Source organism: Clupea harengus, chromosome 16, assembly GCF_900700415.2.
Source record: "Clupea harengus chromosome 16, Ch_v2.0.2, whole genome shotgun sequence".
In the NCBI taxonomy this organism is placed as follows: Eukaryota; Metazoa; Chordata; class Actinopteri; order Clupeiformes; family Clupeidae; genus Clupea; species Clupea harengus.
In genome coordinates this window covers 21,825,119-21,853,106 of record NC_045167.1, presented here as the reverse complement: position 1 = coordinate 21,853,106, position 27,988 = coordinate 21,825,119, and the positions used below count along the sequence as shown (strand labels likewise).

The following is a 27,988-nucleotide window of genomic DNA, read 5'->3' as shown; positions in this document are numbered from 1 at the left end:
TTTGGCTGTAAAGTTTAATTCATGCAGTAAAGCATACAGTAAAAGCATACAGTAAACATAATGACAATACATTCCGTAGTTCCCTTTTAAATACTCACATTTGAAATCCTCATACATTAGCAGTGTTTCACAGCCACCTCTGAGCTTTGAATGGTATCTTATGTTCTGAATATCCTAAATGAAACTATTGAAGCATGCACAGCAATCCTTAATGGACCAAAAGCCTCTCTTGTTAAAGGACAAAACCCTCAGCTTTGCCACAGAGCTTCCATAGTGAGGCCACTGGATGAGGTGCCCTCACATAGACTTCACCATCATTCGGGTGGCTCTTAGGGAGTATGGGGCCGGGCCTTTCCACGTGTCCCAGTGCAATCCAGACCCCCAGCCTATGTTGTCGCCTGCTGGGTGCCAAGCCCCGTGGAGGCTGGCCGAGCCACAGCCGCTGAACCACCAGCCGCCCCCCTCTGATGACGCGCAGTCGTTTGCAGCGATGTCCCCAAAGATGCACGGGGAGCAGCCATCATTGTCTCGGTCCACTGTGCTGAATCCAAAGCCATTCTGGTCAATACCACTGTATTCTCCGCGTATAGCATCGCCTGGTCAGTATGAGGAACACAGAGGAGGACGGGGATAAGGAGGATACAGAGGTGGCAGGTTATCAAAGCAACTCTATTTATAAAGTGTGTAGGTATAGTGGCTACTTTGTCTGTGTGCCTCACAGAGAAGACGTTCAATTCATTTTGAATAATTTTTCAGTAGAATAAAGAAAAAGGCAGCTTCATAAATGTACATGAAACATTTTGTCTTATTTATATCTTCTATAATGTTAACATACCTGCAGTGCCTTTGTAAGTTCCAACACTGAGTTTGTAGGCCGCTTGGTCATCACCAATTCTAAAATGGCTGTACTCTGCAGAAGCAGATCCCCCTTCAAAGTCCCACAGGTCTACTCTGAGGACGGACGTCTGATCACTGCTCCTGGTGAGAGCCCACACGTTGGCCAGGCCCAGCCAGTGGTCCACTGAAATGACAGCCAGTGAAATCAGTAAGGCTAGCGCACACTTGATGGGTTTAATGGTCATATCTGATGGTAGGTACCCATCCACATATGGACCATGCCGAAATATGACACACTGGTGACAGATTCAACTTTGAAACAAGAAACTGTGAGTAAATGTTGTGTTTTACAGGTAAGATAAGAATTAGCTAAATGTTCCCTCTGTTTGTTTGATTAGTAATGTGCCCTATAGTCATGTCAACAGATACAAAGTGTCAACAAAGTATCAAGCAAAGTATTTATGTGTAAAGTCAACATGTTTTCTATTTAAAAAAAGAATCAGATGAGTCATTAACGCTTAAAGCAATAGGTTGCTTAAGTGTTTTTATGCAATACACAAAGTTTCCTTGCCCTGATGTGCCAGAGATAATGTGAAATGACCAGGTTATTAGTGGTAGAGTTAGTATCAGCTAAATGTTTAGTGCTACTGAGAAGTGAGGTACTGGTCATCAACAAGGTTTGTGTGTTGTGTGTGTAATATGGCTTCTGAACTGACTTGCTACCTGTCATTTGTGATAACTTGCTTGGATGTTATGACATAAAACATTTTCTCAACGGTTCAACCTTCTAGCAAGAAAGTGTTCTTCAGCAAATGGACATTAAGTTAGTAAGCCCAAACAGCAAAGAAAAATGGAACAGGATGATTGTACTGCTAAACTGACTAAATCAGATTATTTGCCCCATGCTTCATTGAATGGCTATATTATCCGTAGAAATCAGCAGAGTAAGGAACTGTACTGTAATCGGTGTCTGTGATGGCCGCTGTGCCACTGAGGACCAATGATGACGTTTATAAATGCAAGTTTTTTAGTGTAGGCTCGCTAAAGATAAGATGTTTGTGAATGTAGGCTCGCTAAAGATAAGATGTTGGTTAGTGTAGGCCCGCTAAAGATAAGATGTTTGATAATGTAGGCCCACTAAAGATAAGATGTTTGTGAATGTAGGCTCGCTAAAGATAAGATGTTTGTTAATGTAGGCCCACTAAAAATAAGATGTTTGTTAATGTAGGCTCGCTAAAGATAAGATGTTTGTTAATGTAGGCCCGCTAAAGATAAGATGTTTGATGTTAAAAAAAAAGAATGTAGGAAAAAATATGCACCGGGGGCCAATCACAAATATGTTACGCTACTGATATGCCACCTAAGTGTCTGCTGAAATAGGGAGACCTGTTTAACATTAAGTCTGCAAATTACATTGTGAGGCTTGCAAGAGAGCTGTCCAAGGACCTTACTTTCGAGGTATCCAAAGCCATGTTTGTACTCTTTCCACTTTCTGTCGAAGGACACTATCCTCCCAGTACGTCTCTGGAATACTGTCCAGCCCCATCTGCCAGCATCTCACAGTACACCTGTGGAAAGGTAACATTATTTCTCTCAGTCCTTTTCCGTTATATTCCCTCTTCTGACCAAACATACACAGATCATACAACTGCTCATCCTCCATAAATGAGATAACTGAGGAGAAAACTCTTAACAACATTCTGATGATCTGAAGATATTGTTTCATTGTGTAATACGAAAGTAAAGTGTCCCTGTCTTTGAAATTACAGGAATGTATATTCATTGGGAATTGGCAGTCATACCAGTTCTATCCTATATCATCATGATGGTGCCATCGATTTTGAGTAAAAGTGTATGTGCAATATATCCGCCTGTAAATGTAATAATTACTGACAACATTGTAAACATGCAGCAGCACCTTGAAGGGTTCGTGAGCTCCTCTTGGCTGTATGATGTAAATGCCACTTTGAGCATTAGGGGTGGAAGCTTTGATTGCTGTACAGTCTTGACCTAAAAATAAGGAGTGGAGGAGCAGATTCAAATGTTAACATTTTTGAGGGGGAAAAAACTTATTATTTAACTTAGTCACTTTTTTTGCTCTTAATAATCAGGCAAATGTTTGTGGCAATACCTTGAGCAGTCAGTGCCCTTTGTTTCATCTGAAAGTTGATTAGAAACAATTTCAGTTATGATGTGATAAAATATAAAACGTATGTCAGTCTAATATTAAATTCTAATTCTGAAACTAATATAGCTGAAACCTATGTCATTATCTAGGCAACATGTTCAGTATAGCCTTACCTTATGTGGATTTGTCTGGTCAGTAAGGCTGCAGAGAAGCAACAGTCCAATTACTGGCCACATTTTTCTGTCCATCTGGTTATAAAAGAGAAATAGTTCACAACAAGAGTGGATTAATCACCTACCACTTAAAAGTAACATTTGAAGTAATACAATTTTACAGAAAATAGATACATTATTTATTTTCATATTTTGTGTATGCTCATCATTTCCATTACATTTTTTTTTTTAATTGTATGTTATTTAAAGTTACTCTTTTTGGTTCAGAATGTGCATTAATCTAAGGAAAACTCAGATCAGGAGCCATATTACACACACAAACCTTGTTGAGGACCAGCTGATACTAACTCTAGCACTAATAACCTGGTAATTTCACATACTGGTATACATTTCACATCTCTGGCACATCAGTGCAAGGAAACTTTGTGTATTGCATAAAAACACTTAAGCAACCTATTGCTTTAAGCGTTAATGACTCATCTGATTCTTTTTTATAATAGAAAACATGTTGACTTTACACATAGTTTAAAATACTTTGCTTGATACTATGTTGACACTTTGTATCTGTTGACATGACTATAGGACACATTACTAATCATACAAACAGAAGGAACATTTAGCTAATTCTTATCTTACATGTAAAACACAACATTTACTCACAGTTTCTTGTTTCAAAGTTGAATCTGTCCACTGTCCTTTTGCACACACGAAAGACAGTCCAAAGACCCAGCTTTTATAGTGCCCTACCTCTGCAGTTCTCCAGTTCCAAAAAAATAAATTAGCATTCCAAGTAGGCAGAAAACCTTGTTCTTCTTCTTTTTCCTGTCTGGTTAGCAGGGCTCTCCTTTCCAGGCCTGTTTCTAGAAAAACATCCGAAGCAAAAGCACAAAAGCAAATACACACCCACATACACCTTCTGCGCCAATGAAAATGTGAGTGGGGCTAAATTACTTCATCTAATACAAGAGAGCCTTTTATCTGATGGGCTCTCTGGCTAATCTGACTAACTGCAGATTTAGTCTGACATGGAGTTATGTCAGAAAGAACCTGTAGCTTAGTTGATAGAGCGTGTGGTAATCATTGATAAGGTTATGAGTTCAATTCACCTGCGTGAGAAAAAACAATCAACGCAGTGAAATCAGAGAAATTCACTGTTCAAGACATACACTGAGAAGCCAGGTGCTGACCTCTGAACCTGGCAATTGTTACATAATTAAGTCACCAACTAACAGCCACTCATAAAACACCTGCACTGATAAACATACAGGCCTAAAGAGCTGATGAGGGCCCACCTACATTAAACCATGCCAAAGGCATTTAGGATTCAGTTTGACCTAACCTGAATGGAACCGTTTTAAATGTGCCACTATATAGAATGAAAATGTCCCTCATTGGCTGATACTGGATTGATAGTCTTATCAAGCGTAGCACCAAATGTGTAAACTATAGAAATGTAAACGTTGATCAAAATGAATAACGAAGGTCAAGCACCACATTTGACTACAATAAATGAGTAACGTCAGTAACCCAGTCTTCCAAAATGGTGTCTCAGTAGCCACTGCAGGAGGCGTACTGCACGAAGACACAGCATATTCACATCATGAAACAGTGGTACAAACATATGTAAGGACAAGTTTCTCTCTGTTTGATGCTGCAATCTTTCTTTATTCCAGTAAAGTGCAGTAATGAAGCGCGTGGAACATACTCCAGATTCAGCGGTGCAGATCTGAACAACCAGCATCTCCAACTCTAGCCTCTGTATAGGTGGCAAAATCTGAGATTTGTTTCCAATCTCATAGTTTCTCCTCAATTCTGTATCACTCTTTGTGCCCCCCCTCTTACTCACACAGACACAATATACACTAAATCAAGAACACACACACACACACACACACACACACACACACACACACACACACACACACACACTACTACTACTACTGGCCATTGTTTTAAATGATAATGCATATCCCGAGACCTGTGCAAGGCTTACATCAGCTGTTTCTGTGATGTTCATATGAATGATTTTGTTGTAATAAAAAAAGTAATGAATAAAAAAAAAGTTATTGCAATAGTTTTGCAAAGCTTGTCGTATTGATTTCAACATAGGGCATGGCGGTAAGAATGACGTCCGTCAACATATCAGGCATTAGGCTACTTTGCATTCCACATAGCAATGCCTCGAGGAGTTTCACTGTGGTTATTTAGTTACAGACAATAGAACAAGTTTTAACAACAGCACTTTGTACTCTCTCTTGTCTTGCAAAATAAACTATACAAAGCCTCCTTCAAAGTACACCCAGGGGTGGACTGGGGGGAAAAAGTGGCGTAACTTTTTTTTCTTCATGTTTGTAACCGCCACCACGCCCCATCCCCCTGCGCACATAATCTGACTATAACACTTGAAACTGTGAAATTGTCGCCTCCACGCCCCCTCCCCCTGCGCACATATTCTGCCTTCAGACAATTTTGATTGACATGAATATATTGAACCGGCCCAAGCCCCGTCGGCCCACCAGGGATTTCCCCGGTATCGCCGATGGCCAGTCCGCCCCTGAGTACACCCCATCTAAGAAAACACGTAGGGCAGCCATGTCAGCCTCACACATATACAATACTACAAAACAGAAGTTAACTTTTAACTGATAGCCTATTCTGTATAGATCCATATAGGATTTCTATGAATGACTTTCTATGTATAGGTGGCAAAATCTGAGATTTGTTTCTAATCTCATAGTTTCTCCTCAATTCGGTATCACTGACTCTTTGTGCCCCCCCTCTCTTACAGACACACACACACACACACACACTACTACTGGCCATTGTTTTAAATTATAATGCATATCCTGAGACCTGTGCAGGCTTACATTAACTGTTTCTGTGATGTTCATATGAATGATTTTGTTATAATAAAAAAAGTCATGAATAAATAATATGTTATTGCAATAGTTTTGCAAAGCTTGTCGTATTGATTTCAACATAGGGCATGGCGTTAAGAATGACGTCCGTCAACATATCAGGCATTAATTTGCATTCCACACAGCAATGCCTCGAGGAGTTTCACTAGCCTATGGTTAAAAAAATTGTTACAGAGAATAGAACAAGTTTGAACAACAGCAATTTGTGCTCTCTTTTGTCTTACAAAAGAAACTATACTAAGCCTCCTTCAAAGTACACCCCATCTAAGAAAACACGTAGGGCAGCCATGTCAGTCACACACATATACAATACTACAAAACAGTAGTTAACTTTTAACTGCTATTCTGTATAGATCCATATAGGACTTCTATGAGATTGTATAGGTGGCAAAATCTGAGATTTGTTTCCAATCTCATAGTTTCTTCTCAATTCTGTATCACTGACTCTTTGTGCCCCCCCCCCTCTTACAGACAGACAGACACACACACACACACACACACACACTACTACTGGTCATTGTTTTAAATTATAATGCATATCTTGAGACCTGTGCAGGCTTACATCAACTGTTTCTGTAATGTTCATATGAATGATTTTGTTGTAATAAAAAAAGTCATGAATAAATAATACGTTATTGCAATAGAATTAGATTTAGTTGATAAATACAATTGTTGTGCATTTATTTATATACAGAAGACCACATAATACATAATAAATACGTTGTCTATAAATACTTGCACAACATCCCTTAAATCAACATTTGCCCGCCTCTGCCATCCATCCCTCAAAACTCGCCACACACCGCCGCCGCCAAAATCTCCCGGATTTTGCTACTCAAATGTTGGCAGGTATGTTCACAAGGTAACAGCAAACTATCCCGAGTAAATATAGCTCATAAATGTTTCTCCGTTTAGCCCTTCCGTCCACACTAAAAGTTGTGATCACTTTGAATTCAAGACTGTCTTTTACTGGTGAGCTGATTTGGGGATGTTAAACTATCATGATGGATGACGCTCTTAATGTATTACGGTAATACCATTGGCTGTTATATTTGAGGTATTACGGTTTCTCATATGATATGACATGTACCGTAATTTCCGGACTATAAGCCGCTACTTTTTTCCCATGCTCTGAACCTCGCGGCTTAAACAATGACGCGGCTAATTTATGGATTATGATACCTGTCACTGTATACGGTTGCTTTGTGTTTATGGTGGCTTTGTGGAGCTAGGATGCTAGCATGGATGCAGCCGCATGGATGCTTAGCTCCACGCGATTTCTCAGTATCTCTCAATAACTTAACTAATGTCAAAATAACCACAGTCTACCGGCGTAGACAGAACACAACTCAAAACACTTTAGAAAATAAAAGTTTACTACAATACAAATCCAGTCTTTTCAAGTTCTTTAGCTCACTGGTTTCAAACTAGCGTCTTTCTTCTATCTCTCTGTCTTCAATCTAACGTTCTAGCTTCTGATTGACTCTTGCAACTGTGCTCTCTTAAAGCAACAGTGCACTTATCGTAACTGGCAAAACTAATAATATGCATCACTATTGTATTACTTTTGATATTCATTTTAGCCTGTGTAAAGTTCATTTCTTTCAATGTACCGGTAGGCACCTGCGGCTTATAGAGATGTGCGGCTTATTTATGTTAAAAATAATTATTTTTGAAAAATTCAGTGGGTGAGGCTTATATTCAGGTGCGCTCAATAGTCCGGAAATTACGGTATGTCGTTAAGTTCACTTGTATGCTGCACAGAGACGGATGGATATAGCCGGTGCACTTGTAATGAATAAATACTTATAAAGACGCTCCGCTTATTCTTTCACGCCAAGTTAATTCCTGCGCAAGTCAGTTAACTTAACAGGTTATGGGCCCAGAGTTGAAGATAAGCGAGCGTGAATAAGTTTAACGCGACGTATAACGCGATAGCTAGCAGAAGAAGAAGCTAGAAGAAATTGCCGGGATGGCTAACCGAGCAACAGGAGTTCCAGTACCCCAGCTTGTATTCGATGGGTCTGAGGAGAAATTTGACCTTTAGGAAACACGGTTCCTAGGATGCTTACACATTCTGAAGTTAAAGGAGACTGTCTTACGAGAACCAGATGAAGCAAGCGATGAAGACAGAAGGAAGAATGCCGACTGCTATGCCGAGCTGGTAAGGCTAATAGATGATAAAAGCCTATCGCTAGTCAGACACGAGGCTGCTTATGATGGCAGGAAAGCCCTGCGTATACTCAAAGAACATTATTCAGGGAAGAGCAAGCCACGGATAATAAATATGTACACATCATTAACCAAGCTTCGTATGGCAGACAGCGAGACTGTTACTGACTATTTAATAAGAGCAGAGAACATCATTACAGCATGAAGAGAGGCAGGAGAGACCATGGGTGATGGACTGATCGTAGCCATGACGCTAGGTGGACTACCTGACTCGTTCAAGCCGCTAGCTGTCCATGTGACGCAAAATGAAGATAGCGTTACATTTGCAGACTTCAAAAGAAGACTACGAGTCTATGAGGAATCGGAGAAAATGAAAATGACAGACTCAACTACAGATAATGTGATGAAAACGTATACAAGACAGGGCAGAGGCTACAGCAAGCCACACAATCACAGAAAAGAAGAAGATGCCAACATTACTTGCTACAAGTGTGGAATAAAGGGACACATGGCAAGAATGTGTTACAGAAAAGTGTGGTGCAGTTACTGTAAGAACAACACGCGTGCATAATCACTTTGTAAGAAAAAGGGGGGACAAGATGGCATCAGAAAAGTTGCTGAGGAACAAGATAGCGGCCAAGACCACTTCTTCAAGGCCAAATATGTGAAGAGTGATAGACCACCAGGTAACGTGAAAATGAAAGGCATCATGGTGGATGCGGGGGCGACTTCCCACATCGTGAATGACATTAACAAGAGCTTTGACAACTCGTTCCAGTCAGAGACCCACTCAGTGGAGTTAGCAGACGGAAGCAAGTGCAGTGGAATAGCACAACAGAGAGGAACGGCGGTGATACATCTTCTAGACAACGCAGGACGACGACACACAGTGCAGCTACGAGATACGCTCTACATGCCATCGTACCCACACGACATCTTCTCAGTGGCAAGAGGAACAAATGGAGGAGCGACAATCACTTTCAAAAAGGGGGACAGTCGCATGGTCACCAAGGGTGGTAGCAGGTTTGACATCCATGAGGATGGAAATTTGTATTACTTACCAACTGTTGAGAAGGATGTTGATCAATGTAAAGTATGTCATGATATGCAAACGTGGCATGAAATATTGGGTCATTGTAATTATGAAGATGTGAAAAGGTTGCAAGGTGTTGTGAAGGGCATGGAGATTAAGGGAGGTGCAGTAGGGTTGGATCAGTCATGTGATGTGTGTACACAGGGAAAGTTCACCCAGACAAGAAATAGGGAGCCAGATAGGAAGGCAAAGAAGCCCCTAGAACTAGTCCACACCGACTTAGCCGGTCCCATGCGGACACCAAGCATAGAAGGACACAGATATGCACAGTCCTTTACAGACGACTACTCAGGCACTATGCTTGTATATGTAACCGGCAGAATTACGGTCCTGTCTCCCAGCAGCCACCATAGCCCCAGTCCTGCTCTGCCACGCCCCCGAGTAGCACTCTGGCTGTTCAGTCATTAGCCAAAGTGCTGCTCTTATATAACAAGCTAACCAGGTAGGATGATACAGGTGTTTGTAAAGCACGAGACGCTTCCGGGTAGCATGCGTTTCGCTGCCGAAGGTCTCGGTTGGAAGACAACGAGCGAACACACCCTGCTGTATTGTATAGGAAGACAAGTCCAGGTAAACTTTCCCTACGTAGCTCACGTTAACGGATTTAAATGCTTGTGTGTAAGCTCCGTATGGATGGATGTGACATAGCATCTGTTCATCTTTGTTAGCTGATTATCTGAATTTTGGATGATTCAAATAAATGTTCGTGTGCTCAACTAGGTGTTGGTTGTGAGCGGCCAGGGAGCCCTATTCTCAGTGTTTGCTCTGTCCGTACCGCATGAAGGTAACATTGGCCAATCTGACGTATTTCATGATACATTCCTGACGTGCTTATTATGTATCATCCTGTACATAATAGATGTTAATTTATTGGTTTCTTCCTGTAGGAAGATTTGCCACTGCTGCTTTGCCTGTTATAAATTTAGGGTGATTTCAGCTTTTGACTCCGTTGTTTTATATTGTTTGCTTTTGTATTTGTTTGGTTGACTTAGCCTAAACCTAGGTGTGAGCTAGGTTTAGCGTGCTGCTTTTTATTACTTTTATTATTGTCCCCTCTCCTCCCCGCGGTGCTAGAGCGATAGGTGTGGTATTGTCTGCCCCAGCATTGTTCCCTAGTTGGAGTAAGCCTGTTCTTAAGTTGGAACTCTGCCTGGATTTAGCCAGTTAGGCTTAACCCCAACTCCTCTTCCCCTTTCCTCTCCAGAGTGTTGCGGCTGTCTACGGGGCAGGTCGCCCGACCTGAGTCCTTTTCTTCACGCACTGCATGCGTATTGAGTGGTAACGTGCACCTCACCATTGCTGTTATACCTGTTTGCAGTGCCTGTGCCTACGTGTGTTGTGTGTAGAGGTGTTTGTGTGTGTGGGGACGTGTGAGTAGGCATACGAATCAAGAGCACAGGTGGGGTGTCGGTCTCACTCCCTTTACCAGGACAGGTAACCCCCTGCAACAGCTGCTACCTATATCCCTATAACCCTTACCATTCTGGTGGCAGCCCTTACCCACTCTCTTGCAATATCGTATCATCATTTAGCCGTGTATAAATAAATACTGTTATTTTTATACTGAAATATCTCGTCTCTGTTGTTACTGGAACGTACCTGGGCGAGAGCCTGCTTGTCTCTGTCAAAAGGTACAATTTACACATAACATATCTTGGTGTGAAAGTCACCAGGTGGCGTAGTCGCATCCAGAGCCAAGACCTTATTAGTCCATTAGGTTACATATACTTCCTAAAATCCAAGAGTGATACAGTGCAGGCTACAGAAAGATTCTTAGCAGACATAGCTCCTTATGTCTGCCCCTTATGTCTGTCCCCCCTCCGATGGTCTCGTTCCGGCGCAACCTCCGCAACCTCTCTCCCACCCACTTTTCCTCTCTGGTTTCTTCTGCTCTTCCACCTTTATCCACTTTCTCCTCACTAGGTGTCGATGATGCCACAGAATCTCTCTGCTCCACTCTGAGCTCATGCTTGGACAGTTTGTGTCCACTTTCCACCAGACCTGCTCGATCTACCCAGTCTCATTCGTGGCTGAGTGATACCCTCCGAACGCAGCGCTCCAATCTCAGAGCGGCTGAGAGAAAGTGGCACAAATCTGCAGCACTGGATGATCTTGCAAGCTACCAGACACTGCTGGCCTCCTTCTCATCCAGCATCACTGCTGCTAAGAAGACTTTTTTCAATGACAAGATCAACGGTGCAACTGACGCTCGGAAACTATTCTCCACCTTCAAAACTCTGCTCTACCCTCCTCCTCCTCCCCCAGCTACTAACCTCACTGCTGATAACTTTGCTTCCTTTTTCACGGAGAAAGTGGCAGCCATCGGGAAACAGTTCGACCAACTGTCTCCCCCCCCTAAGGGCGCAACCGTCAATGGCTCATCATTTCCTTCTTTCATCCCTCTCAGCGAGAGTGAGGTCTCCAAAATCCTAACAGGCAGCCGTCCAACTACATGCCCGCTGGACCCCATCCCATCCAACATCCTTCAAGCCATATCGCCTGCCGTCTTACCGGCAATAACACAGGTGATTAATGCTTCATTTAATTCTGGAACATTTCCTTCTCTTTTCAAAGTGGCTCGGGTAACGCCGCTGCTCAAGAAGCCGTCTCTCGATCCCACTCAGGTAGAAAACTATCGACCGGTCTCACTTCTCACGCTCCTTTCTAAAACCATTGAGAGGGCAGCTTCCAAACAGGTTACCGAGTTCCTGTCAAGGAACAATCTCCTCGATCCAAACCAGTCTGGATTCAAAAGCGGTCACTCCACCGAAACAGCCCTGTTGTCTGTAACGGAGGCATTAAAAACAGCTAGAGCAGCAGCTCAATCCTCGGCTCTCGTCCTGCTTGACTTATCAGCTGCGTTTGATACAGTCAACCACCGCATCCTTCTGTCCATACTGTCAAGTATGGGCATTTCTGGCAATGCGCACTCCTGGTTTGAATCCTACCTCACTGGGCGCTCGTTCAACGTGTCTTGGCAAGGTCAGCTGTCTGTACCTCACCTCCTCACCACTGGGGTGCCCCAAGGCTCGGTGATGGGACCACTTCTCTTTGCCATTTACACCACCTCATTGGGCCCTATCATCCGCTCGCATGGGTTTTCCTATCACTGTTATGCCGATGATACTCAACTAGTTGTTTCGGTCTTTCCCTCCTGAGGACACCACGGTCTCTGCGCGGATCTCGGACTGTCTGGCTGATATATCCACATGGATGAAAAATCACCACCTTCAGCTGAACCTGGCCAAAACGGAGCTGATGGTCTTCCCAGCCAAACAGGTCATCCACCATAACATCAATATCAATATTGACTCTTTATCTCTTGTTCCATCCAAAACAGCAAGAAACCTGGGGGTCATTATTGATGACCAACTGAACTTCACGGCCCACATCGCCTCTGTCTCCAGGTCGTGCCGCTTTGCGCTATACAACATCCGCAAAATCAGGCCGTACCTAACCCAGTATGCCACCCAGCTGCTGGTGCAAACCTTGGTGAGTTCCCGCCTGGACTACTGCAACGCCCTCCTAACGGGCCTGCCGGCTTGCGTGGTGAAACCACTACAGATGATCCAGAACGCGGCGGCGCGTCTGGTGTTCAACCAACCGAAAAGGGCACTCGTCTAGTGAGCGTCGTTTGGCACTGCCGTCTGTGCAAGCACGGCAATCCAGACTATTCTCATTTGTAGTTCCACGTTGGTGGAACGAACTGCCTAGTACTACCAGAGCAGGGGCGTCTCTCTCTACCTTCAAGAAGCTTTTGAAGACCCAACTCTTCAGAGAGCACCTCCCTTCCTAACTGGCACCTGACTAGCGCTTAACTTGCACTTCAGCAGTTACATTCCTGCACTTCTTTTTCCTTTTTTCAAGGTCGTTGTTTTCTAATTCTCATGTAAAGTAGTATTTATTGTTACACCATGCTTTTTATTGCTCTTAGCTTGACTGTTCTCTCCCTTGTACGTCGCTTTGGACAAAAGCGTCTGCTAAATGACTAAATGTAAATGTAAATGTTATGGAGAAGTCGAGTGTATCCATTCAGGTAACGGCACTGAGTTTACAAGTCGAGACTTCCAGACACTGTTAACAAAAAATAGGATTAGACATGAGAGGTCTGCGCCTTACTCACCCGACCAAAATGGCACTGCAGAGAGAGGGTGGAGAACACTCTATGATATGAGCAGATGCCTACTGATAGAAAGCGGGTTACCAGATAAGCTATGGAACTACGCTGTACAGACCTCAGCTTATGTGAGAAACAGATGCTACAGCAGGCGTACAAAGAAAACGCCATACGAGCTATTCACAGGCAAGGTACCAAACATATCCAAATTGCAAAAATTCGGATCGATGTGTTTTGCCTACAAGCAAGAGAAAAGCTCCAGATGTGAGCAAGGTGTTTTCATAGGCTATGATAAAAACAGCCCAGCCTCTCTAGTATACTATCCAGACACAGAGAGGGTCCAAAAACACAGGTTGGTGAAATTCACCACTAAAACAACCAAAGAAAGGGAGACACAAACATCTGAGTCACACACAGAATATGGGGATGTACACTCTACTGTTGACAACAGTGAAGAGAATGTTGTTGATGAGAATGTGGAAAATGTACCAGGTCAGGGTGTTCAAAGTGGTGCTAGTGGGACTTCATCGGAAAAGACTGAGTACACACAGCCAGGTGAGGCCACAGAGACTGTGATCAGAAGGTACCCACGAGAACCAAAAAGAGACCAGCTCATCTACAGGATTTTGAGACAGATGACAAACTGCACACATGCATGGACTCTTGTTACAGAGCAGTGTGTGACATACCTCAAACCTACCAGGACGCCATTGCATCAAGCAAAGCAAGGCAGTGGACGAATGCCATGAGAGAGGAGATGCAATCTCTGGAGGAGAATGAGACTTTCAGCCTTACTCAGTTGCCACCAGGCAAACAGACAGTGGGGGGCAGATGGGTTTATGCACTTAAGACAGAAATTGATGGATCTGACAAGTACAAAGCCAGATTCGTAGCAAAAGGCTACAGTCAGAAACCAGGCACTGACTACGAGGAGACCTTCTTACCCACAGCTGATATGACAAGTGTGAGAGTGGTCATGCAAAAGGCTGTACAAGATAACCTAGTCCTACACCAGATGGACGTTAAAACAGCTTATTTGCATGCCCCAATTGATCGTGATATTTATATGGAGCAACCTGAAACAGGCGAAAAACTAGTGTGTAAATTACAAAAATCTCTCTATGGTCTAAAACAGTCAGGGAGGAATTGGAATGCTATGTTGCATACATGTTTAATTGAGAATGATTTTGTACAGAACCCAGCTGATACCTGTGTGTATACGAAAGAAAAGCACAACGAGAAAATAATCCTAATCATATGGGTTGATGATCTGATCATAGCAGCTAGCAATGAGAATGTTCTGAAACATGTAAAGGGAATGCTCACTGGAAGGTTCAAAATGAAAGACTTGGGAAAGCTGAGATATTTCTTGGGCATAGATTTCGAACAAACAGATGGTGTAGTCAAAATGTCACAGGAGAGATATGTGAGCAAAATTCTAGATCGATTCGGAATGCAGGATTGCAAACCTAGAGAAACTCCATGTGAACCAAAACTTGAATACACAGAAGCTGCAGAAAAAATGAAAGATCCAAGGAAGTACAGGGAGGCAGTAGGAAGTTTAATTTACTTGTCCACATGTACCCGACCAGACATAACTTTTGTGGTCAGTAAACTCTCCCAGCACTTTGCTGAACCAACAGTAGAACACCGGAACACATTAAAACAGGTGTTCAGGTACCTCAAAGGTACAACAGAACAGGGATTATGTTTCAGGAGAAATGACACAGAAAAACTAGGCCTAAGAGTCTACAGTGATGCTGACTGGGCATCAGATCCAGCGGATAGCAAAGTACATCAGGATATTGTGTCAGTCTAAATGAGGGAAGCTCTTTGATATCCTGGAAAACAAGAAAACAACCAACAGTAGCTTTATCCACCTGTGAGGCTGAGTACTATGGGGCACCGTTTGTAAAATGTTGCACGTTCGAAAATCCTGCTCAGTTTTGCTACATTTAGCATTTTCATATGGAACAAAAAGCACGACAATATTCGAATGTCACTTTTTCAAGCATTTAGAGAGAAATTCATGTAAATTCATGCGATAACTTTTCCAAGGATATTTTTTGGCAGTAACACAAAGTTGTTAAATAATATAAATATTTCATCTAAATGTTAATGTTAAATGTTAAATGTAAATGTTAAATATAAATGTAAATGTAAATGTTAAATATAAACGTAAATGTTCGATGTTATATATAAATGTTAAATATAAGTGTTAAATGTAAATGGTAAATGTAAATACAAATATCAAATGCTAAATGTAAATGTTTAATGTAAATGTTAAATGTAAATTTAAATGTAAATGTTCAGTCTACATGTCAGACTTGACGACAGAACATTAGAATATTTACGGTAATTCATAGCTTTCAGTAACACTACCAGGGATACCTTGCGGGCAAAATGTGTCGACCAACAGTGGACACCGTCGAGCAGTGCAACCTACTCGTCGTAGAAGTCCCTGCCTGAGCTCCAGTTTGGAGATATTTACATATATCTAATAGAAAATCCGTCCCCCTACACACCTCAAACTGAAAGCCTACCAAAAGCACAGATAGTAATTTAATTTTCAGAAGGGGATGGGTTAATAACGATGTCGTCTGGAAGGTGAAAACTAATAAACATCTATCATTATCAGAGCAAAGATGATTGCCATTTAATAGCTAGCTACCAGCTAGCGAGCTACATGCTGTTAGCTAGCAACCTTTAGCCTACCCAACACTGTTCTTTATCATTTTACACAATTTCCTGGTTAACACAAGTACAACCACCTGGTCTGGCGAATGACAACTGAAATTATCTTCCCAAGTATTTTCTACTGGCATTGTAGTTTCAGTTGGATGACAAAATACAGTAGCCTAGCCTAGTTGCTTAGGTACTTTTCGCAATCTCAGAGCAGAAACCGGGTAATCCAATTTTAATCGTGTTGATGCTTTGTTTCTTGACTTTATTTCTTGATCTATTCCCGTTTTAGGTAGTTATTCTGATGAATGAGGCGACCAAAACAGGGTTAATGCTTTTATTGCAAGCTCCAAAAAGAAGGACCGTGGTAAAGTTGGTTGGAAGTTCGATATTCAACAGACATTCGGACACCCGGATGTTTAGGGACCATCAACAAATTACACATTTAAAATTTCAAAAGTCAATAGCTTTTCAACAACATGAACTAGAAACATAAAAATTATGTTGAACTGTTCAAAATGTATGCATACACATTGCACAGCCTTTATTTTGTTTATTTTCATATCAGGTTGTAACAAAATGATTTAATTCAAAATAAATCTTCAAACTTCAATAGCTTTTTGGTCATGTGACTTATCATCCTCAAATCCATTTCAGAGTGTTCACTGACTATGCATACATGTTGCACAGCCTTTAGTTTTTTCATTTTCAGTGAATTTTTTAACATTTGAAACTTCAATAGCTTTTTGGTCATGTGACCTATCATCATCAAATCTATTTAAGAGTGTTCAATGACTGTATTCATGTTGCACAGCCTTTAGTTTTTTCATTTTCACTTCACACTATTTTCAGTAAATTTATGAAAGTCTGAAACTTCAATAGCTTTTTGGTCATGTGACTTATCATCCTCAAATCTATTTCAGAGTGTTCACTGACTATGCATACATGTTGCACAGCCTTTAGTTTTTTCATTTTCACCTCACACTATTTTCAGTAAATTTTTGAACATTTGAAACTTCAATAGCTTTTTGGTCATGTGACCTATCATCCTCAAATCCATTTCAGAGTGTTCAGTGACTATGTTTAAATGTTGCACAGCCTTTAGGTTTTTCATTTTCATGTAGGTTTGTTACAACCTGATATGAAAATAAACAAAATAAAGGCTGTGCAATGTGTATGCATACTTTTATGTATGCATATTTTTATGTTTCTAGTTCATGTTGTTGAAAAGCTATTGACTTTTGAAATTTTAAATGTGTAATTTGTTGATGGTCCCTAAACATACGGGTGTCCGAATGTCTGTTGAATATCGAACTTCCAACCAACTTTACCACGGTAAAAGAAGGCTACTTTACTGCCCGTCTGAGAAAAGTTGACCCAGAAGACGTCTACAATCAGCTGGAAACAGCCGGGCTTGTCTCCTCGCCGATTTGAACAGCCAACCGAGCAACAACTGTCTGGCATTTTACTACCTATGTCAGACCATTTTAAAGCGGATATATTAAATAATGTTGAATGAAAGATGGTCAGTTCCAGTATAAATTCCAGTGGTAGACAGCTGTGGAGTGTATTTCTTGCCCGCAAGCTGGTAATTCTGACGTGACGTGAAAACTATGAAAGCCAATTACCGTAAATATTGTAAGGTTCAGTCTTCAAATCTGACATGTAGACTGAACATTTAACATTTACATTTAACATTTACATTTACATTTTACATTTACATTTAACATTTACATTTAACATTTATATATAACATTGAACATTTACGTTTATATTTAACATTTACATTTATATGTAACATTTACATTTAGATGAAACATTTATATTATTCAACAACTTTGTGTTACTGCCAAACATTATCCTTACATGAATATCTCTCTAAATGTTTGAAAAAGTGACATTTGAATATTGTTGTGCTTTTTTCCCCATATGATAATGCTAAATGTACCAAAACTGAGCAGGGTTTTAGAACGTGTGACATTTTACAAACGGCGCCCCATAGAGTACATGTCCTTAGCATCAGCCATACAGGAATGCATCTACTTAAACAGCTACTCAGGGGTGTAGACACATACCAATACGCACAAACAAAGGTGTATGAAGACAACCAAGGTGCCATAGCACTAGCCAAAAATCCAGTCAATAGACAACGATGCAAGCACATTGACATTAAGTATCATTTTATTAGGGAAAATGTGAACAATGGAAAGTTTATTTTGGAATATTGTCCTACTGAGCAAATGATTGCTGATGTCTTGACAAAGCCACCTACAAAGCTAAAGTTACAAAGATTTGCAAGAAACATGTTTGGTACTTAAGAGTGCAAAGAGTATTTTGTTTCTTTAAGATAACGAGGTTATCATATTCTGTTACTTTTGTTTTTATGCAACCTAATGAGATAAGAGCGAGTGGGGGTGTTAAACTATCATGATGGATGACGCTCTTAATGTATTACGGCATCGGTTCCCAAACAGGGGTACGCGAAGTGGTTCAGGGGGTACGCGGGGAGAAAATGTCCGCGATAACGGAAAACTGACGGAATTCGCGGAATGTAAAACAGTATTGCAACTTTCAGACGGAAACATCATTTTGTGCATCAAAATCGCCCAAATTCCCCTGTTTTTTGCCCTGCAAGGCTGTATTTCTTTCTAATAAACACAACAACGATTGCAACGATGAACAAGCTGGAGATTGAATGTCTGAAGGGGTACGGGACTGTAAAAAGTTTGGGAACCACTGTATTACGGTAATACCATTGGCTGTTATATTTGAGGTATTACGGTTTCTCATATGATATGACATGTATGTCGTTAAGTTCACTTGTATGCTGCACAGAGACGGATGGATATAGCCGGTGCACTTGTAATGAATAAATACTTATAAAGACGCTCCGCTTATTCTTTCACGCCAAGTTAATTCCTGCGCAAGTCAGTTAACTTAACAGGGGAAATTAAACTTTTCAGCGAACATTGAGTTTCTGGGTTGCTAAGGTTACCCCTCAGGGTGCCTGTGCAGCTTCATATTAACGAGTTCATATTCACACATATTAACATGAGTTAATCACACACAGGCAACTGCAAACTGTTAAGATGGTTTCCTGAGCTAGAGGTAGCTAGGATAGTTAATAGCCACGTTAACTGCCCCATAGCATCCCGTTAAATAGTCTGGTAGGAATACACGACACCCCTTACTTTAAAACGGCGTATTCCAACACTGAAAACCATGCTTTTAAAAAACGCTGCCCTAGGCGGATACATTTGAAAACTGGAGTTGTGGCGTGGACAGGGGAAACTGAAGTTTTCAGAAGTTCGGTTTCCATGGCACTGGGGGTAGCTTGTGCTTGAGAGGCTATAACGTCAAAATAAACAAAGGTTAAATCAATATGCTGCTCTGTCTCTACAATTTACTTACCGGTAGTTTAGTTAGTGTACTTCGAGTACAAGTACTTTTCCTGAATAGATACGCGTTACTCCTACGCAGAAGGTGTGCACTGTACTTGGTGTTCTTGAACTATGAGTGAAAATACTGTTTAAATCATACAATGAGCGGCGATTCTGGGTAAGACGTGGCCGAACTTTTCCCGAACAGCAAGCTGGTGGGACAGTTTGTAATTCTATTTGTTTGTATGCCTATTAAATGATATATTAAATATAAACATTTAAAAAAAATATACATTTCTCGCAGGCACATAGTTTTCATTTAGCAGCTGATATGTCATGCTAAAACACCTCTTGTTTCATTACTAATGCATAATTAGGCGCACTTTACGCATCTCCTCCCATCTTTTTGCGACGAACACCCACTTTCCCACACCCACTTCCCAGCAGCGGTAATCTGCGCTTTTACTCAGGTGCGCCTCCTTTGGAAATACGGTTTTATGTCTTTACCCGATATTTTACGCCTGAAATGGGCGCAATCCTGTTAGTAAATGAGGCCCTAAAAGCCTTCACAAGTGTAAGACTTTACTTGACACTCAATTTTAACGCTCACTTTATCAATGCACCAACAGTGTTTTGCTACCAAATGTCTGATACATTATACTGTAGTGACTGTTAATAACAAACCACAAATGACGCTTGCATCTTCTCCATGACCGCAGTTATGTTTTCCCCAGACATCTGAGATGCAGTTCTTCAGTGACGTCTCTGTCCCTGTGCACGCCACATCGTCAAGCCAAATGACCCCCGACCCTTGGCCAAAGTGGGCACTCGGTAGGGCATCGGTTGCCACTCCACAGCCTACTTCTCTGCAGACCACCGTGGCATCGGCTATGTCCCAGCCATCGTCACACACGGTTCCCCACTGTCCGGAGTAAAAGACCTCCACTCTGCCAGCGCAGGGGTTGTCTCCGTCCACCAGCCTCACATCAGTAGAGACGGGGGGTACTGCACAAACAATCAACATATCCTCAGAGGAAGATGGAGTATGGAAGGGTTATACTACTATACTCACAAGATGTATGTTACAGTGACAATTTCTCATTACTGCAAAAAGATTTCCCCTAAAAAGTTTGTATTGTAGTGTGGATGTGCATCTCTGAAGCACGCATGTCAGGCTAAATGCATGGTTGCATTGGTAGTGGGTGTTTGACTACAACTGACAATATATTAGGCCCATAAAAAATGAAAAATAAATATTAGAGATGCCTTCCAATACATTGGTTAACCACATAGGTCATAGGTCAAGCAATTAGGCCCAAAGCTCTATTGTTGTCCACAATCTGGGTTCCCCCCTTTAATCCCTGTAATACCAAATACGCTTCAACAGTTGCATGTTCCTTTTAAGGCAATATAGCATTATGCAACATTATAAGGTCAATGCTTTTGTAACAATATATGACTGGTTTGTCTATTTTTTGTGATTTCCATTTCCATGTGCTCACCCTAACATAGTCTTTTCCATCCTGCCAATCAGGGGTGGAGATCCCATTTCATTGTAGGGGGGGACAATACACGGTAACATTTTAGAGAGTAATTCCTGGGGGGAACACACACAAAAATTGCGGTCTGGCCCTATCGCCCTCTCTCTCTATGAGCAACAGCACTGTCCTCGTACTGCGTTTGCTACCTTGCAGGACTAGACGGCTAGCCAACACTTGTCTCTGCAGAATAAAGATGATGCATTTCAAGTGAATCCACAAGTCTTGTTTTTCTTGAGTTTACTGAAGTTATCAGCATGCAATTATTCATACAGAACGTTTGATTTTGTAAATCTGTCTGGAACAGAAATAAAGAGATACATACATTTGACGTCGAATAATGTGGCATAAAGTTAGCACTATACCAGGAGAGCTAGCATAACTTAGATGCTAAATACCGAATTCTCTTATACCATTTACAAACAGAAATTCGACGTAATTTTTTTATTCTCTAAATGGCATTAAATGTACTAACACAAAATATCTACTTACACACATAATGTCAAAACGCAAATGAAGGCTCTTCAAGGAGGAATTCAGCTGCATGTAAATAAACTTCTTCGTTCTATTCCACTATATCCACGCGCTTGAGTTTAGTGCTTATTTATTTATTCAATGCCATTTGCAGTGTTCGTGTAGTGCTTTTATTAATGTTAGGACATCACGATGCGTCATAGAATCATGACTATAAATGTGAAACGTAATTGTTTATGATACAAATATTCTCGTATTTTTTACTATTATAATTATTTAAATCCGAGAATGTCTGTAGAATTGATGTGAACACAATTACCAACAAATTATTACAAATTCAGCCCTTAAGAACATGGGCGTGCTCCAATCTGACCGATTTACGGGTGCTATTTAGCGTTCCTTAATTCTGTTAAAAGTTAAGAATGAATCCCAGATGAGAAAACTTTTCATGAATGCCAGAAATTGCCAGACCGTGTACTGGGCTGATTGACTGAAACATGGAGCTGCCGGTAGCCCCGCCCGTTGGAGGGGGTCATTATTTTTCAACACTTAAAAAACACATTGTTTTACGTTTATAATTGACACCGTGTGTTGTCGTGCTTTTATTTAATATTCCTATATTATTCAAAATTATTTATTTGTGTTTACAATGATTGTTGGGGGGGGGACAACATTATGGTAGGGGGGGGACACGTCCCCCCTGTCCCCCCTGGGATCTCCGCCCATGCCCTTAAGTACCCATTTATTGCTCCATCTGGCCTAATAATTACCACCATAGATAAGGGGTTTCTCAAGATGCGAATCACACATTAACAACCAAATGGAGGGAGTTCTCCCCCAAAGTTGGGGTGGACCCCCCCCCCCCCCCCCCCCCAAAGAGAGATACCTTTGCACTCTCACAGAGACCAGAATTATCAGGTCTCTGTTATCCCTGTTTTAATTAATATATACAGCTGTAGAACTGAGACCATTTTCCCACTCAGATTGAGACCATTAAAATGAGTTCAAACATTATACAGAAATCATCTTCCAATGTAACATTTCAGTTAAACACTCTTACATTAATTTCTCTGTCCCTAGTTTCACCTCAGCACGGAAAAGTACGGAGAGAGAACTAGAGACAGAGGTCTGAGATAAGAGTCTCTGCAGGGGGGTGAGAATTTAAACAATTGCGACAGCCTCTGGGCAATGTTTGTTGGGGGCACAATAAACTAGCACCTAACCCCCGACAAATGAGTAGTTAACCAGAGAAGATAGCCCTCTGGGTTTTTTCCGTTCCAAAAGGTCCATTCCTGACATCTGTGATTTTCCATCAGAAATCCATTCCTGCCTTACTGACATAACTCCATGTCAGATTAAATCTGCAGTTAGTCAGATTAGCCAGAGAGCCCAGCAGATAAAAGGCTCTCTTGTATTGGATGAAGTAATTTAGCCCCACCCACATTTTCACTGGCGCACAAGGTGATGTGCGAGAAGGGGAGGGGGAAGGGGGACAGTTCACCCCTGGGTCTCCCAAATGGAACGGACAAGGGGGGGAACGGGGGATCCACTGTATAGAGCAATACTCTAATGCAATTAGTGGGCTAAAGTCAGTCACACCTCGACTTTCTTCCAAATAACGCACATTCATAACATTATAATTACAGGCCTATAATTCCTGCACGTTTTAGTTTTTTCTGAATTGTGTGAAATGGCTAATACAAATACTCGGAGGGGGTCTCGCCCAGGGCGTAATTCCGTGTAGAACCGTTTGTGGGTGTGTATTTGCTTTTGTGTTTTTGCTTTGGATGTTTCTAGAAAGGAGAGCCCTGCTAACCAGACAGGAGAAAGAAGAAGAGCGAGGTGTTCTGCCTACTTGGAATGCTAATACTTTGTTTTGGAACTGGAGAACTGCAGGGGTAGGGCACTATAAAAGCTGGGTCTTTGGACTGTCTTTCGTGTTGAAACAAGAAACTGTGAGTAAATGTTGTGTTTTACAAGAATTAGCTAAATGTTCCCTCTGTTTGTATGATTAGTAATGTGCCCTATAGTCATGTCAACAGATACAAAGTGTCAACATAGTATCAAGCAAAGTATTTATGTGTAAAGTCAACATGTTTTCTATTTAAAAAAAGAATCAGATGAGTCATTAACGCTTAACGCAATAGGTTGCTTAAGTGTTTTTATGCAATACACAAAGTTTCCTTGCACTGATGTGCCAGAGATAATGTGAAATTACCAGGTTATTATTGCTAGAGTTAGTATCAGCTAAATGTTTAGTGCTACTGAGAAGTGAGGTACTGGTCATCAACAAGGTTTGTGTGTTGTGTGTGTAATATGGCTCCTGAACTGAGTTTTCCTTAGATGAATGCACATTCTGAACCAAATAGAGTAACTTTAAATAACATACAATTTACATATTTTTTTTTAAATGGGAATGATGAGCATACACAAAATATGAAAATAAATAATGTATCTATTTTCTGTCAAATTGTATTGATAGGTGAACATTCACCCTAGTTACCTTAGGAATCCGGAGCTGCATATAAGTATATTTATTAGACAAACAACAACAACAATTGCAATCGGGCTCACTCCCAGCACAAGGCTGAAAGTGAAGCAATGACAAACACATCGCACAAGGTTTATATAGACAGAAGTTTAGCGTTCAGCAGGGATAACCACGTGGTGGATCTCTGACGTCCGAGGCTCCCTATATTGTAAGGATGGCAGTTTTGCACAAGGTCGGAAGAAGTACAGTTCCCTTTTTATCAACTCTGGTCTAAACATGCTCTTGTACATGTGCAGACTAAGTGGCACCTAATATTCTAAGTTACACACGCAGAAACACAGAAAAGCCATGTTCCTGCTTACATACAGTAAGTACACGATTCATATAAGGTCATTAATAATACAAGGCACTTGATTATTATATTCTTAAGTCATTAACAGTGTTTGGAAATTATCTCCATCATGTATGACTTCAAATGGTACTTTTAAGTGGTAGGTGATTATCCACTCCACTTGTTGTGAACTATTTCTCTTTTGTAACTAGATGGACAGAAAACTGTTGCCAGTAATTGGACTGTTGCTTCTCTGCAGCCTTACCGACCAGACACATCCACATAAGGTAAGGCTATACTGAACATGTTACCCAGAGAATGACATAGGTTTTATCTATATAAGTTTTAGAATTATAATTTAGTATTAGAATGACATACGTTTTATCTTTTATCACATTATAACCTAAATTGTTTCTTATCAACTTTCAGATGCATCAAAAGGCACTGACTGCTCAAGGTATTGCCACAAACATTTGCTTGATTATTAAGAGCAAAAAAAGTGACTAAGTTAAATAACTAAGTTTTTTCCCCCCTCAAAAATGTTTACATTTGAATCTGCTCCTCCACTCCTTATTTTCAGGTCAAGACTGTACAGCAATCAAAGCTTCCACCCCTAATGCTCAAAGTGGCGTTTACATCATACAGCCTAGAGGAGCTCACAAAACCTTCAAGGTGCTGCTGCATGTTTACAATTTTGTCAGTAATTATTACATTTACAGGTGGACATATTGCGCATATACTTTTACTCAAAATCGATGTCACCATCATGATGATATAGGATAGAACTGGTATGACTGCCAATTCCCAATGAATATACATTCCTGTAATTTCAAAGAAAGGGACACTTTACTTTCGTATTACACAATGAAACAATATCTTCAGGTCATCAGAATGTTGTTAAGAGTTTTCTCCTCAGTTATCTCATTTATGGAGGATGAGCAGTTGTATGATCTGTGTATGTTTGGTCAGAAGAGGGAATATAATGGAAACGCACTGAGAGAAATAATGTTACCTTTCCACAGGTGTACTGTGAGATGCTGGCAGATGGGGGCTGGACAGTATTCCAGAGACGTATTGGCGGGGAAGTGTCCTTCGACAGAAAGTGGGCAGGGTACAAACATGGCTTTGGAAACATCGAAAGTAAGGTCCTTGGACAGCTCTCTTGCAAGCCTCACAATGTAATTTGCAGAGATAATGTTAAACAGGTCTCCCTATTTCAGCAGACACTTAGGTGGCATATCAGTAGCGTACCATATTTGTGATTGGCCACGTGCATTTTTTTTTCTACATTCTTTTTTTTTTACCATCAAACATCTTATCTTTAGCGAGCTTACACTAACAAACATCTTATCTTTAGCGGGCCTACATTAACAAACATCTTATCTTTAGCGGGCCTACACTAACAACCATCTTATCTTTAGTGGGCCTACATTAACAAACATCTTATCTTTAGCGAGCCTACATTAACAAACATCTTATCTTTAGCGGGCCTACACTAACCAACATCTTATCTTTAGCGAGCCTACATTCACAAACATCTTATCTTTAGCGAGCCTACACTAAAAAACTTGCATTTATAAACGTCATCATTGGTCCTCAGTGGCACAGCGGCCATCACAGACACGATTACAGTACAGTTCCTTACTCTGCTGATTTCTACGGATAATATAGCCATTCAATGAAGCATGGGGCAAATAATCTGATTTAGTCAGTTTAGCAGTACACTCATCCTGTTCCATTTTTCTTTCCTCTTTGAAGCACCGCTTGTTTGGGCTTACTAACATAAAGTCCATTTGCTGAAGAACACTTTCTTGCTAGAAGGTTGAACCGTTGAGAAAAAAATATTATGTCATAACATCCATGCAAGTTATCACAAATGACTGGTAGCAAGTCAGTTCAGGAGCCATATTACACACACAACACACACACCTGGTGGATGACCAGTACTTCACTTCTCAGCTGATACTAACTGTAGCACTAACATTTAAAGTAGCTGATGAGACAGGATGCTGGAATGAACTTGATTGTGAAACAACCTGGTCATTTCACATTATCTCTGGCACATCAGTGCAAGGAAAGTTTGTGTATTGCATAAAAACACTTAAGCAACTTATTGCGTTAAACGTTAATGACTCATCTGATTCTTTTTTTTATAATAGAAAACATGTTGACTTTACACATAAATACTTTGCTTGATACTATGTTGACACTTTGTATCTGTTGACATGACTATAGGGCACATTACTAATCAAACAAACAGAGGGAACATTTAGCTAATTCTTGTAAAACACAACATTTACTCACAGTTTCTTGTTTCAACACGAAAGACAGTCCAAAGACCCAGCTTTTATAGTGCCCTACCCCTGCAGTTCTCCAGTTCCAAAACAAAGTATTAGCATTCCAAGTAGGCAGAACACCTCGAACACCACAACATTTACTCACAGTTTCTTGTTTCAAAGTTGAATCTGTCCACTGTCCTTTTCTCAATTACAGTTACTTTTAATGGTATCGTTAAATGGTTCCTATGAGCACCGTGTGAGACGGCCACTGTGCCAAAAGGCCCACCCACAACAGCACAACAGCACAACAGCACCACAGAAACAAAATATGGCCCCACGTGGAACACTGACAGCCCTCGGCCCGGCACACAGAACTGGCTGCACCAGTGATCGTTACACCAGTGTGTCATATATTTCTGCATGGTCCATATGTGGATGGGTACCTACCATCAGATATATATGACCATTAAACCCATCAAGTGTGTGCTAGCATAGCCTTACTGATTTCACTGGCTGTCCTTTCAGAGGACCACTGGCTGGGCCTGGCCAACGTGTGGGCTCTCACCAGGAGCAGTGATCAGACGTCCGTCCTCAGAGTAGACCTGTGGGACTTTGAAGGGGGAGCTGCCTCTGCAGAGTACAGCCATTTTAGGATTGGTCATGAGCAAGCGGCCTACAATCTGAGTGTTGGAACTTACAAAGGCACTGCAGGTATGTTAACATTATTGAAGATAAAAATGAGACAAAATGTTTTATTATAAATCTACTCTGTTAGGCACACAGACAAAGTAGCCACTATACCTACACACTTCATGAATAGAGTTGCTTTGATAACCTGCCACCTCTGTATTCTCCTTATCCCCGTCTTCCTCTGTACTCCTCATACTGACCAGGTGATGCTATACGCGGAAGATACAGTGGTATTGACCAGAATGGCTTTGGATTCAGCACAGTGGACCGAGACAATGATGGCTGCTCCCCGTGCATCTTTGGGGACATCGCTACAAACGACTGTGCGTCTTCAGAGAGGGGCGGCTGGTGGTTCAGCGGCTGTGGCTCGGCCACCCTTAACGGGCATTGGCACCCAGCAGGCGACAACATAGGCTGGGCGTCTGAAGTGCACTGGGACACGTGGAAAGGCCCGACCCCATACTCCCTTAGAGCCACCCGAATGATGGTGAAGTCCATGTGAGGCCACCTCATCCAGTGGCGTCACTATGGTTTTGTCCTTTAACAAGAGAGACTTTTGGTCCATTAAGGATTTCTGCTTTAATAGTTTCATTTAGGATATTCAGAACATAAGGTACCATTCAAAGCTCAGAGGTGGCTGTGAAACAATGCTAAAGTATGATGGATTCAAATGTCAGTATTTAAA

General features: G+C 41.3%; 2 protein-coding genes across 3 annotated transcripts; one reads left to right on the top strand and one right to left on the bottom strand.

Moving 5' to 3' along the window:
* Window positions 1–3,990, bottom strand: LOC105900686 (angiopoietin-4-like). The gene is given in 8 exon segments (XM_031582514.2): window positions 1–596; window positions 836–1,021; window positions 2,289–2,381; window positions 2,384–2,405; window positions 2,756–2,847; window positions 2,969–2,996; window positions 3,139–3,213; window positions 3,799–3,990. Coding segments are annotated over 7 exon segments (795 nt in total). The 5' UTR covers window positions 3,799–3,990; the 3' UTR covers window positions 1–297.
* LOC105900687 (angiopoietin-4-like) lies at window positions 1,101–27,979 on the top strand. Of its 2 annotated transcripts, none has more exons than XM_031582516.2 (7): window positions 1,101–1,166; window positions 24,547–24,621; window positions 24,764–24,791; window positions 24,915–25,006; window positions 25,357–25,474; window positions 27,139–27,324; window positions 27,507–27,979. In XM_031582516.2, exons 1-7 carry the CDS (start codon window positions 1,116–1,118, stop codon window positions 27,803–27,805), a joined length of 849 nt encoding a protein of 282 aa, XP_031438376.1. In that variant the 5' UTR covers window positions 1,101–1,115; the 3' UTR covers window positions 27,806–27,979. The 2 variants fall into 2 exon arrangements, with proteins under 2 accessions (XP_031438376.1, XP_031438375.1); XM_031582515.2 differs by lacking the exon at window positions 1,101–1,166 and adding an exon at window positions 23,060–23,467 and having other exon boundaries at window positions 27,507–27,975.
* The last annotated feature ends 9 nt before the right edge of the window (window positions 27,980–27,988 follow it).

Excerpts from the sequence above, each read along its gene's own strand:
- LOC105900687 (XM_031582515.2), top strand. The coding sequence starts at position 23,300 with ATGTTTCTAGAAAGGAGAGCCCTGCTAACCAGACAGGAGAAAGAAGAA. Across the intron at positions 24,622-24,763 it reads ACCAGACACATCCACATAAG|ATGCATCAAAAGGCACTGAC; the intron begins GTAAGGCTATAC and ends ATCAACTTTCAG. Across the intron at positions 25,007-25,356 it reads GAGCTCACAAAACCTTCAAG|GTGTACTGTGAGATGCTGGC; the intron begins GTGCTGCTGCAT and ends ACCTTTCCACAG.